At 35.0% G+C, this 14042-nt stretch overlaps 1 protein-coding gene across 1 annotated transcript in view; it reads left to right on the top strand.

Moving 5' to 3' along the window:
- Positions 1–14042, top strand: part of SORCS3 (sortilin related VPS10 domain containing receptor 3) — a 682653-nt gene that overhangs the window by 292373 nt on the left and 376238 nt on the right. The window contains exon 3 of the mRNA XM_027851811.1: positions 9090–9189. Within this exon, the coding sequence (XP_027707612.1) occupies positions 9090–9189 (100 nt within the window). The remainder of the gene's footprint in view (positions 1–9089; positions 9190–14042) is intronic.

Genomic DNA, 14042 nt, shown 5'->3' with positions numbered 1-14042 from the left:
CATACCACTCACTACCTGTGTGACTCTAGGCAAGTCACTTAACCCCAAATGCCTCACCAAAAAACATATTAAAAAAAAAATAAAAGTAGAATAGGCCAAGTGGAAAAGGAAGTATAAAAGCTAACTGAAGAAAATAATGTGTTAAAAAATTAGAATTGGGCAAGTGGAAACTAATGATTCTATGACACATCAAGGATCAGTCAAACAAAATCAAAAGAATGAAAAAATAGAAGAAAATGCGAAATACTTCATTGGAAAAACAACTGACCTGGAAAATAGATCCAGGAGAGATAATTATTAGACTACCTGAAACCATGATTTAAAAAAAAGAGCCTAGACATCATCTTTCAAGAGATCATCAAGGAAAACTGCCCTGATATTCTAGAACCTGAGGGTGAAATAGTCATTGAAAGAATCCACTGATCACTTCCTGAAACAGATCCCAAAATGAAAACTCCAAGGAATATTGTAGCAAAATTCCAGAGCTATCAGGTCAAGGAGAAAATACTGCAAGCAGCCAGAAAGAAACAATTCAAGTATCAAGGAGCCATAATCAGGATTACATAGGACCTAGCAGCTTCTACATTAAAGGATCCTCCAATCCTTGGAATATGGTATTCCAAAAGGCATAGGAACTTGGATTGCAACTAAGAATCAACTACCCAGTAAAACTGAGCATAATCTTTCGCGGAAAAAGACTGACATTCAATGAAATAGAGGACTTTCAAAATTTCTTGATGAAAAGATCAGAGCTGAACAAAAAATTCAGTCTCCAAATATAAGACTCAAGAGAAGCATAAAAAAGTAAACAGGAAAAAAAAGCACCATGGTATTCAATAAGGTTAAACTGTTTAAATATCTACATGGGAAGATGAAACTCGTAACTCTTAAGAACTGTATCTCTATTAGGACAGTTAGAAGGAGTATACATAGACAGAGGGTGTGGGTATAAGTTCACTTTGATATGACAATAAAAAAACTAAGGAGTAAAAAAAGATTGTACTGGAAGAAGAGGAAAGGGGAAGACAGAATAGGGTAAATTACATCACATGAAGAGGCATGAAAGATTTATTACAGTAGAGGGAAAGGAAAGAGGGAGTGAGCATTGTTTGAACCTTACTCTCATTGGTTTGGGCTCAAAGAGGGAATAACACACATTCAACTGGGTAAATAAATTGATCTTACCCTATAAGGAAGTACAAGGGGAAGGGGAAAAGAAAACAAGAGGACTGGTAGAAGGGAGGGCAGATTGAGGGAAGTGGTGGTCAGAAACAAAACACTGATGAGGAGGAATAGGGTGAAAGGAGAGAGAGAGAAAAGTATAAATGGGGAAAATAGAATGGAGGGAAATATATAGCAATCATAACTGTGAATATGAATGGAATGAACTCTCCCATAAAACAGAAGGGGATAGCAGAGTGGATGGAAAAATAGAATATTACCATATGTTGTTTACAAGAAACACATTTAAAACAGAGACACAAATACAGAGTAAAGGTAAAAGTCTGGAGCAGAATATATCATGCTTCAGCTGAAGTAAAAAATAAGCAGAAGTAGCAGTCCTGATCTCAAAGTAAAAGTAAAAATAGATTTAATTAGAAGAGTCAAGAAAGGAAACCACATCTTGCTAAAAGGTACCATAGACAGTGAAGTAATATCAATACTAAACACATGCACCAAGAGGTAGAGCATCCAAATTCTTAGAGAAGTTAAGTGAGTTACAGGAACAAAGAGACAGCAAAACTGTGCTAGTGGGGGACCTCAACCTCCCCCTCTCAGAACTAGATAAATTTAACCACAAAATAAATAAGAAAAAAGGAGGTAAATAGAATTTTAGAAAAGTTAGATGTGATGGACTTTTGGAGAAAAATGGATGGGGATAGAATGTAATATACCCTTTTTCTCAGCAATACATGGTGCCTACACAAAAATTGACCATGTATTATGGCATAAAAACCTTACAATCAAATGCATAAAGACAGAAATATTAAATGCATCCTTTTCAGATCATGATGCAATAATAATTACATGTAATAAAGAGTTATGGAAAGATAGACCAAAATTAATTGGAAACAAAATAATTTAATCCTAAAGAATGAGTGAGTCAAGCAACAAATCACAGAAACAATAATTTCATCAAAGAGAATGACAATAATGAGATAATACTAAAATTTACGGGATACATCCAAAGCAGTACTTAGGGGAAATTTTATATCTCAAATGCTTACATAAATAAAATAGAGAAAGAGCAGATCAATGTATTGGGCATACAATTTAAAAAGCTAGAAAAAGAACAAATTAAAAATCCCCAATTGAATACTAAATGAGAAATTCTGAAAATCAAAGGTGAGATTAATAAAATTGAAAGTAAGAAAACTCTTGAACTAATAAAACTAAGAGCCAGTTTTGTGGGGGAAAAACAATAAAATAAATAAACCTTTGGTTAATTTGATCTTTTTAAAAAGAAGAAAACTAAATTATGAGTATCAAAAATGAAAGGGTGAACTCACCACTGATGAAGAGGAAATTAAAGCAACAATTAGGAGACATTTTGCCCAATTGTATGCCAATAAACCTGACAATCTAAGTGAAATAGATGAATATTTACAAAAATATAAATTGTTCAGATTAACAGGAGAAGAAGTAAAATACTTAAATAACCCCATTTTAGAAAAAAGATATTGAATATGTCATAAATGAATTCCCTAAGAAAAAAACCTTCAGGGCCAGATGGATTTACACGTGAATTCTACCAAACATTTAAAGAAAAATTAATTTCAATATTATATAAACTGTTTGGAAAAATAGGTGAAGAAGGAGTCCTTTTATGACACAAATATGGTGCTGATACCTAAACTAGGAAGAACCAAAATAGAAAAAGAAAATTATAGACTAATTTCCCTAATGAATATTGATGCAAAAATTTTAAATAAAATATTAGCAAAGAGATTATAGCAATTTGTCATGAGGATAATACACTATGGCCAGGTGGCATTTATACCAGGAATGTAGGGCTGGGTCAATATTAGGAAATCTATTAGCATAATTGGCCATATCAATAAAAACAATAGAAATTATATGATTATCTTAATATATACAGAAAAAGCTTTTGACAAAATACAGCACCTATTCCAATTAAAAAACACTAGAGAGTATAGGAATAAATGGAGCTTTCTTTAAATGATAAGTAGTATCTATTAAAATATCAGCAAGCATTATATGTAATGGGTATAAGCTAGAAGCCTTTCCAGTAAGATCAGGGGTGAAGCAAGGATGCCTATTATCATCACTATCATTCAATATTTTACTAGAAATGTTAGCTTTAATAATAAGAGAAGCAAAATAAATCGAAGGAACTAGAGCAGAGAATGAGGAAACAAAATTATTCCCTTTGCAGTTGATATGATGGTATACTTAGAGAACCCTAGGGAATCAACTAAAAAACTACTTGAAATAATTAACAACTTTAGCAGAGTTGGAGGATATAAAATAAACCCATGTAAATCATCAGCATTTCTATATACAACCAACAAAGCTCAGCAGCAAGAAATAGAAAGAGCAATTCCATTTAAAATAACTGTAGATTATATAAAATATTTGGGAGTCTTCTTGCTAAGACAAAATCAGGAACTATATGAACACAATTACAAAACACTTTTTACACAAATAAAGTCAGATATAAACAATTGGAAAAATATCAGCTGCTCATGGGTCGGCCAAGATAATATAATAAACATGACAGTTCTACCTAAATTAATTTACTTATTTAGTGCCATATCAATCAAACTGCCCAACAATTATTTTATAGAGCTAGAAGAAATAATAAAAAATTCATCTGGAAAAACAAAAGGTCAAGAATATTAAGGGAATTAATTTAAAAAAATGCAAAGGAAGGTGGCCTAGCCATTACTAGATCTAAAACTATATTATTTGGTCCTGGCTAAGAAATAATGTGGTTGATAAGTGGAAAAGATTAGATACATAAGACACAATAGCAAATGACTATAGTAATCTACTGTTTGAGAAACTCAAAGACTCCAGCTTCTGGGATAAGAACTCATTATTTGACAAAAACTGCTGGGAAAACTGGAAAATAGTTTGGCAGAAACTAGGCATAGACCAACATCTCACACTGTGTAACAAGATAAGGTCAAAATGAATACATGATTTATACATAAAGGATGATATAATAAGCAAATTAGGAGAGTGAGAAATAGTTTACCTATCAGATCTATGGAGAAGGGAAGAGTTTATGACCAAACAAGAGATAGAGAGCATTATGAAATGCAAAATGGATAATTTTGATTATATTAAATTAAAAAGTGTTTGCACAAACAAAACAAATGCAACCAAAATTAAAAGGAAAGCAGAAAGCTGGGAAACAATTTTTACAGCCAGTGTCTCTGATGAAGGTCTCGTTTCTCATATATATAGAGAACTGAGTCAAATTTATAAGAATACAATTCATTTCCCAATTGATAAATGGTCAAAGGATATGAACAGGCAGTTTTCAGATGAAGAAATTAAATCTATCTATGAAATATGAAAAAATGCCCTAAATCACTATTGATTAGAGAAATGCAAATTGAGATAACTCTGAGGTACCACCTCACACCTTTCAGATTGGCTAATATGACAGAAAAGAAAAATGATAAATGTTGGAGAAGATGTGGGAAAATTGGAACACTAATGCATTATTGTTGGAGTTGCGGACTGATCCAACCATTCTGGAGAGCAATTTGGAACTTTGCCCAAAGGGCAACCAAACTGTGCATACCCTTTGATCCAACAATACTATTACCAAGTCTGTATCCCAAAGAGATCATAAAAAAGGGAAAAGAGACCCACGTGCATAAAAATATTTATAGCAGGTTTTTGTGGTGGCAAAGAGTTGGAAATTGAGGGAATGTCCATCAATTGGGAAATGGATGAACAAGTTGTGGTATATGAATGTAATGGAATACATTGTGCTATAAGAATTGATAAGCAGGCAGGTTTCAGAATATCCTGGAAAGACTTACATGAACTGATGCTGAGTGAAGTGAGCAGAACCAGGAGAACATTATACACAGTAATAGCAACATTGTGTGACGATCAACTATGACTGACTTAGCTCTTCTCAGCAATACAATGATCCAAGACAATTCCAAAAGACTCATGATGGAAAATACTGTCCACATCCAAAGAAAGAACTATGGAGTCTGAATGCAAATTGAAGCACACTATTTTCACTTTTGTTGTTGTTGTTGTTGTTTGTGGCTTTTGTTCTGTTTCTTCTTTCACAACATGACTAATATGGAAATATGTTTCCATGATTTCACATATATAACCTATTTCATCTTGGGGAGGGAGGATGGGAGGGAAGGAGGGAGAAAAAAAATTGTAACTCAAAATCTCATTAAAAATGTTGAAAACTATCTTTGCATGTAATTGGAAAAAATAAAATACCATTTGCAAAAATTTAAAAAAACAGAAAAGTGAAGACAGAGCTCCATAAAGAAAGAACATTACAATAAGAAAATGTTTTTTCACCTTAGAAATGAAACTGGATCTACCACAAGATACTTTAAAGTGGTTAATAAACTCACTAAGTGAAACAGGGAAGTCTTGGCATTTAAAAAAAAATGGAAAATAAAATGAGGAACTATGACAAACATTTAATTCCCCAGCTTGTAACAGTCAATGGGAAATCTTAACAAATCAGGGGTTATACTGAGGATAAAATATCTTAGATGAAATGCAATATGATATAAAGGAAAATGTTGGATTTAGAGTTAGAATACCTAAATGCAAATCCTGACTCTGCTATTTAATACTTAACTTAGTTAGAAAGTCCATTAACCTCTCTTGGCTTCAGTTTATTTTTCTATAAAATGTTGGGTTTGGAATAAGTGACCATAAAGATCTCTTTCACTTCTAAATACAAAATCTGTAATTCTATGAAGACAAAAATGAAGGATTAATACAAGAACAAAATTTAAAAGATTCAAGATCTACAATAACTGAATTAGAAGACAGAGTTCATCAGGACAAATTAAGAATTTGTCTCCTCTCAAATTATTTTTAAGGAACTCTACATTGTAGTAAATCATACATAAACATTACCTGGAAATATTACAAACCAAAGGCAAATTGCATAGAAGCAGAATTCATGCAAAGTCAACAAAAGAAGGAATTTTAAAATTTTACACACCCAGAAGTGTACTTGTTAAATTTCAAAGCTACAATGGCAAAGATAAAATCTTTAGAAGTTGTCAGGAAAAATCAAACTGCACATCAAAAATTAATTCCAGTTTAGATCCTGAAGGACGTCTTGTCTGAGAATGCAGCCAAAGATTTTCAAACTTGGCAAAAGAATATAGCTCTGAACAAGAGAATTTTAACAAGGTAAACAAGAGTTCAAAACAAAGGATGAATGTGATGTATTATTTCCTTGTTGCGAGAAATAGCCTATTATATTTCAAAATTTGCACCTTTTAAAAGGGAACACTGAAGAAAGGATTACTAAAAATTGGGAATGGAGGGGTGGTGAAAGGTAAACCCAGATAAGGAAATACACAAATATAAATGCCCTTGAGGAGGAAGGGAGATGAGAAGTATTCAATAGAGAATTATCATACACTGAATCTGGGTGCTAAATACAAATAATAAGCTAACAGGGTTGTTGGGAGAATGAGAGAAAGGATAATTCCTAAAATACATTCATATATTTATCTAGAAAAAAGTCAGAAAAGGTCAGACTAGATTAATTAGTAAAAGTAGCATTTCATGATCTATATGATGTGGGACTGAGGGAAGGTTGTGCTGTATTGTCTCTGTGCTTATATATGCATATAGAGTCTGGGATTGGAGTGATTCTACAGAAACAAGCTATTCTGTACCTTATGTTGACCAAAACTATATAACAGAATACAGTGGAGGAAATATCAACTTAACAATTATTACCTTGAGACTTAAGGGAATGAATTAAGCTATAAAAGGAAGAAAGGTGAATTAGAAAAGACAGTACAATAATATGTATCTTATGAGAAATATGCCTAAAATATAAGAACATACATACTAACAAATGAAAAGCTAGATTGAAATTCATTATACATAAGCTAAATAAAAAAGCAAAAGTTATAATTTTAATAAAAGAAAGCAAAATGGAGATCACAAATGGTTTGACAGAGAAAGCAAAAATGTATGTGTATACACGTGCTCAGAGGCATATCACACATAAACACCTGTACATGTGCACACACATACATTCACATTCTGTCATTGTATGTAAATAACATTATATTCTTTGCTCAATTTCTACTGTTGTTTTCACTTTATATAGAAGAAATTAGATAACTTTAGTATCCTTCTTTGTGAAACCAGTTTGCTAAGCAAGTGGCTCAACTGAGCACTAGGCATTGGGGATGATGAGAGCCTACCAGTGTCACATTGCCTGTTCTTGGAATCATTCTAAGAGTCTTGACTGGCAAACATTTTGCTCTGGAAGATCTGGTCATTAGGGGCTTTGGAGTCAGGTTCATTTTGGGTGGTCCAGGGGTGTGCTGAAGACAGCTTAAACCAAAGAGCTGATTGTTAAATTTTCAGCGTGAGCATTCACACCTTGAGATTCAGAAAATGCTACAAATCAAGGCTTGATTTATTGTGTTGTTGATTGTCTAGATTTAAGAAAGTGTTAATTATATAGAGTAAACTTAAAAGTGTGTCTATATGTGTAAAAAAAAAATCTGGAGAGCTGGTTGCTAAATATTTATCAGCATACTCCTGGGAGTTCCTGACTTGCCAAAGTTACTTTTTCATGCAAGGAGAGCGTTAACCTTAGGAAGAATAGGCCTTACTTTGAGTATAATTTTAGGGAACTCTCTGGAAGACACTCCTACCCTGGAAAATGTCCTCTATTTCAGTTACCTGAAATGTCAGTCTTAACCCTTTAATTGAAGACTTTGATCCCTATTTAAATAAAAACCTACCTAGCAAAGTTAAGAGTGTGAGATTTTAAAATATTTATTATCAGTCTTGTTTTATTCGCTAACACTAATTTATTAAACATCTACTATGTGCCATAACATTTTGCTTTTCATTGAGGCAATGAAACTGAATTAAAAAAGAAAGAAAAGAAAACAATTCAGTGCTGCTGTGAAGGGGTTCAGATCCTGGGGGTGGGAGGATGACACAAATAGAGATATAGAAATACAAAATATACCAAAAAATTTCCAAGAAGAGGGGGCACTAGCATGTGAGGGAATCCAGATTGGCTTCTTGAAGTACAGGGCACTTGAACTGAGCCCTTAAGGGAAATGAGGGATTCTAAGAGAATGTTGTGAGGGGTAAGTGCATTCTAGGTGTAGGAAACAGCCTATGCAAAGGCGTAGAAATGGGAGAGGGAATGTTGAATATGGGGAATAAGAAGTAAGACATTTGGTTAGAATGTAGAATGCATACAGTACAGTAATATGTAATAAAGCCAGAAATAAAAGCCAGTTTGAATGAGCTTCAGATCCTTTTTTGAGATAGGGAGGAAATGGATGGTTTCTGGATTTGTAAGGAGAAGGAAGAGAGATTTCTTGGGGTCTTTAAAATTTTGTTTTGCAGGAGGTGGGGAGGGCAGTCCCTTTCTAATCAGGGTCTCCTTATTGGCAACCTCAGCGAAAGAGCCAGAAATAGGTAGACCAGAAGTTTTAACATCCTCCCTGAATCTTGAAGGTGGTATCCTCCATTGCCAGATTGGAGACCTGCTGGGGGAATTTATATCTCCCCTATTGGGCTGTAGAAGCAAAGAACTTTAAATGTGTAGGTGGTAAAGTCTCTGACTGTTCCTTTTACCAACAGATTCAGAAAGGGCAGAAAAGTAGGTCTCTGAGAAAAGGTAGGGAGCAAAGGGTGGTGAGCTCAGGTAGTGATCAGATGCATTAGTATAATTGCACTTCTAAAATTAATGGGGCTTTTAATCTCTGAAGAACACTTTTAAGCACTCATGTGATTTGGAAACAAAAGCAGAGGTGCAGGAACTCGTCTCCCACTTATGCACCAACCCTATTTTGTAAAACGATTTCCTTTTATCTCTACTTTTCTCTTTCTCTTCCCCACAGGTCAACAGACTATGGCACTACCTATGAGAAACTGAATGACAAAGTGGGGCTCAAGACTGTCCTGAGTTACCTTTATGTCAATCCTACCAACAAACGGAAGGTAAGCCAAGGCCTCCCAGTGACAGGCCTGCAGACACTGGAAACCAGACAACTATCTGGTATCCTTCTTTCTAGCTTCAGGTTTCATTCCATCTCTTTTCAGAGTGAAAAGGATTGTCAGTTTGGGTTACTAGACTGTAGCTACATTTGCCAACAGGGAGAAAATAAACATAATTCCCTGTTTCCCTGTGTTACAGTTTTTCTTCTGAATCACAGGAGGGCAAACAGAGCCATAGCTTTCCTTCTTTATTTCTTTTTCTTTCCTCCTAATGCAACAATCAAGAAACTGGATATATTTGCATGCAGTCAAGTCTCACTGATTTGGGAAAACTGGGAGGCCAGCTTGGACTACTAATAAACTAAATAATGTAATTTTTTGGTTTAAAAAATGCAGTCTACTTATTTCCAAGTATATACAGTCAAGTCTATTAAGTGCCTACTATGTGCCAGGTAACATGTGCAGCTCTTGGTATACAAAAAGAGGCAAAAGATAGTCTTTGTACTCAAAAAGCTCACGACCTAGACTCCAGTTCATAAAAACATTGCTAAATAGAGATTTTTGGTGAATTTACATTAATACATAGAAAAATGTTGATTTACAGTCTCAATGATTGAGCCTGTGTGTTTTTCTTCCTATGGAAGTATATTAAATATGTTCCCTTTTGTTGTTTAGTTGTTTCCGTTGTATCCAACTCTTTGTCACCCATTTGGGGTTTTCTTGGCAAAGATACTAGAGTGGGTTGCCATTTTCATCTCCAGCTAATTTTACAGATGAAGAAACTGAGACAATCATGGTTAAGTGACTTGTTCAGGGTCACCCAGTTATTAAGTGTCTAGGGCTAGATTTGAACTCAGGTCTTCTTGTCTCCAAGCTTGGTGCCCTCTCCACTGCACCACCTAAATACATCCCCTACAATGTAGTTTTTCAAAAGGAGCAGCAAACCCTTTCTTTAAAGAAGCAGATACATACAAACTAGGCCCTATCTAAATTGACATTAATTCTGAATAACAATAATGATAATTCAACTTTAATGTAGTACTTTATGGTCTACAAGACAAATGTCTTACAACCACCCTATAAAGTAGGGATTTCAAGTGATAGTATTATTCTCATTCTGAAGATGTGAAAATTGAAACTCAGAGAGAATACTATTTGCCCACAGTCACATAGCTAGGAAATTCAGAACTAGGACTTGCACTCAAGCCTTTTAAGTTTAAGTGTAATTTTTTTCTACTATACAGTGGATGAAGCATGGAGCATGCTTTCAGTTGTGTTTCCTGATCCCAATTGACCTCCTTTACTGGCTCAGCACTTGGGTACATTGAAAATGGTGAACTCTCACCATGTCATAGTTCAGCGGTGAACGATCAATCACTTCATCATTTCAGAGTGCCTGCATCTTTCACTGTGGAGCCTCCACATGGTCAGAAACAGCCAGAGTGTTTGTCATCTTCCAAAGGCAGAAATGCTAAACCTGCAGACAGGGTTGGTTGAAATCAGGAAGGACAATTCACGTGAGAATAGTTTATGTTCTTCCTCAGTTGTTCAAATACAAGTATATATTTGTATCAGCCACTTATGGCAGATAGTATGATAAATCTGATAAGGCTGTCTTGACATGTTTGTTTAAGGATGTCTAGTAACTTGAGCTCTAGTTTCTATCTTTCCTTTTCTCTTTGTCTCTGTTGCTGGCTTCCTATATCCAAAGATAGCATCATTTTGGGGTCCAGGTGTAATGCTATTTCTGGGTTGATAAGGCCCAATTATTTTCAGGAGCCTTGATAGCTGTCAACATTATTGTATACAGATGGTATCCATTGTATCAGCCAATACTGGTATCTCCATGGCCAGGGTCATGGTTCAGAATAATAGAAAACCAAACAAAATGAAGTTGAAAACTTTCTTCTTCTCTACGGTTATGAATTAATTTTTTACCTTTTTGCTTTTATTTTTATTACATTAATTTCAATCATTTTCATTTCTCTACAAGATGCTGTAATCCCCAATTATGAAATCCTAGCATCCTATAGCTGGAAGGTCACTTATAAATCATCTAGTCCAACTCTGTCATTTTTGCAGAGGAAACTGAGATCTAGTGAGGGGAAGTGACTTGCTCCAGCCTTACTGTGAACTTATGGTAGAGCTGGAAGTCCAATCAAGTCTCCTGCCTCCCAGTTCAGTATTCTTTCCTTCACACCATGCAGACACAATGAAAGTGATCTTAAATACTTTGGGAAGTATGTGAGAGTACTGTGTACTTTGAGAAGTGCAAAGATGTGGAGGTTGGAAATATGATGAAAATCTTTAAGTGTGTGTTAGCCACTGTTTAATTATTTAAGGTTATGTGCTAAACAACAGATAGAAAAAGATGAGAAATCTGAATATTATATGTATACATGGAAACATCTCTATGATTAGAATCATTGGAGGGACACAACATAAACTCAGATAAATGAAAAGTTCATTGAGGAAAAGGACATTAACAATTGGGATGTCAGGAAAAGGGGCATCTTCCTTGGAGGTGAGAAGCGGGTGTATTTCAGAATCTTGGGGCATCCTATATGAATGTGCAGACATAGGAGGTAGAAGGCCTAGTATGGGGAACTACCTAGTAGACCACTTTGGCTAGAATCTAGAGTTCATGAAAGAGGAGTAATATATAATATTCACAATTGAGAAATTTTTGGTAACCTTTGAGAGACCATTTTCTTTTGAATGATGGAGTTAGAAGTCAGATTTCAAAAGCTTGAAAAATTGGTGAGAGATGAGGAAGTTGCGACAATAAGTGTACACAACTCTTTCTAGGGGTTTGACTGTTAAAGAGAGGTCTATTATAGGATGATATCACAAGGGGATGATACAGTTAAACAATGATTTCTTAAAGAATAGCAGGGTTGGGGAACTGTGGCCTAGAGGTCATATGTGGCCCTCTAGGTCCTCAAGTGTGGTCTCAGTCAAATAACCACATTTGAGGACCTAAAGGGCTACATGTGGCCTTGAGGCTGCAGGTTCCCCATCTCTGGAATAGAGAGATGTAAGCGTATTTGTTGGCAGGAAGGAAGGAGCCAATAGATGAAGTTGATATTGAAGATGAGAGAGAAAGAAGGAATGATCTAAGGGACAAGCTCCCTATCGCAATGGTGCAAAATGCTTTCCTTAAAACAATTCTCTAGAGTTGGTCATCTAAATATTAGATTTTGAATCATTAAATGATTCAGCTAATGTCACATGATTCAATTCAACAAATAATTTTATGATTCTACTGAGTGAAGAGCATTGTTAAACACTGAAGAAAATATAAAATTTAAACAAATCATGGTCACTGCCCTTGTGGGACTCATTAGGGAAATATCGCATTTGTAGAGATAAGCATACAGTGGAAATTATACATGAGAAGTGTATGGTCCCAGGGATAGAATGTGTGCTTTCTATCCTTGGACCAACCTGCTAGCATAGAGTTTCATCACTAGTTTGGCTGCATTGTGATGAATTTTTCAATCACAATTAAAAACCACGTATAAATTTCAACTAGGGCAGATAGGTGGCACAGTGGATAGAGCTCCCAGCCTGGAGTCAGGAAGACCTGTGTTCAAATCTGGCCCAGCTGTGTGACCCTGGACAAGTTACTTAACCCTGTTTGCCTCAGTTTCCTCATCTGTCAAATGAGCTTGAGAAGAAAATGGCAAACCACTCCACTATCTCTGCCAAGAAAACCCCAAACGGAGTCATAAAGAGCAGGACATGACTGAAATAACTGAACAACCACAATAAATTTTAGAGGGGCTATGTGATCTGTCTCTATGTAAGAAGTGCCCACGTTGACAGAATCACAGATCCTTGAAGCCTTGAAGCAAGTACATTAAAGATATGCAAAAAAAATCTTGAACAAAGTTAAAAGTGTACAGCAGAGAACAAAAGAAAACCTACAAGGAAGCAAAGAAAAGATAGACAGCTCTCAATGCAACACATAGGATTTAATATGTAGGCTTTCTTGAAATGTAAATTTATTGTTATGTATTTTGAATCCTCTCTTATGTTCTGCTGTGTACATGACATGATTTTTCTTTTCTTATTTTATATTCAAGTTTTAATATTTAAGTTTCAATATGTTTCTTTTTTCTTTTCTTATTATGTATTTAAATTTAAATTTTAAAAATGTGAGTTCCAGGGGAGAAATGTAGAAGGCTAGGATCTAGGTCCCCAGATTTTGCTCTTGATGTTCTTTCTACTATGTCATGAGTGTCTGTAAATATTTCTTCTTCTTCTTCCATAATCAGGCATATGGATTCATTAGGTGATTCTGTGTATGATTTGTAGGTAAATTGCATATTTATAGAGTTTTGGGTTTTTTGCATGTATGTGTGTATTTTCATGAGCGCATACTCTGGGGCAATTTTCAAGTTTATTGCAATTATTCTTTAAGCTGTAACTTCCTGATCTTTCTTTGTTCCTTCCTACTGATCTACTGCACTTGTTCTCTTTATGATGTTAGATCCTTTAACCCAGAATCTTGCAGGGGGAAACGAAGCTTGGCGAGGATCAGGGAAAGAGAGATACTGATGAATGAAAAGGTGCCATACAGCATTAATTTGAATAACTTATAACTTGAAGGACACTCACCTAACCTAGGGGATATCAGCACTTCTATTTCCTACTTCTCAGAAAGAACATCCAGCATATATTTTTATTTATGGTCATTTTTTTCAGGCATCATGAGTCAACAAGCAAAAGCTAGGTCTTGCCTTCATCATTCTCCAGGACAATCACCCTAGAAGCAAACTCCCATTGATGTAGAATGTGAGCAGCAGGAATCTCACATGCACAGAATTGTGACAAGCTGATATCAGGGATTT

Source organism: Vombatus ursinus, unplaced genomic scaffold, assembly GCF_900497805.2.
Source record: "Vombatus ursinus unplaced genomic scaffold, bare-nosed wombat genome assembly UNPS02009205.1, whole genome shotgun sequence".
NCBI lineage: Eukaryota > Metazoa > Chordata > Mammalia > Diprotodontia > Vombatidae > Vombatus > Vombatus ursinus.
The sequence above is the reverse complement of the archived record's forward strand: the minus strand, read 5'-3'. Positions and strand labels throughout refer to the sequence as shown.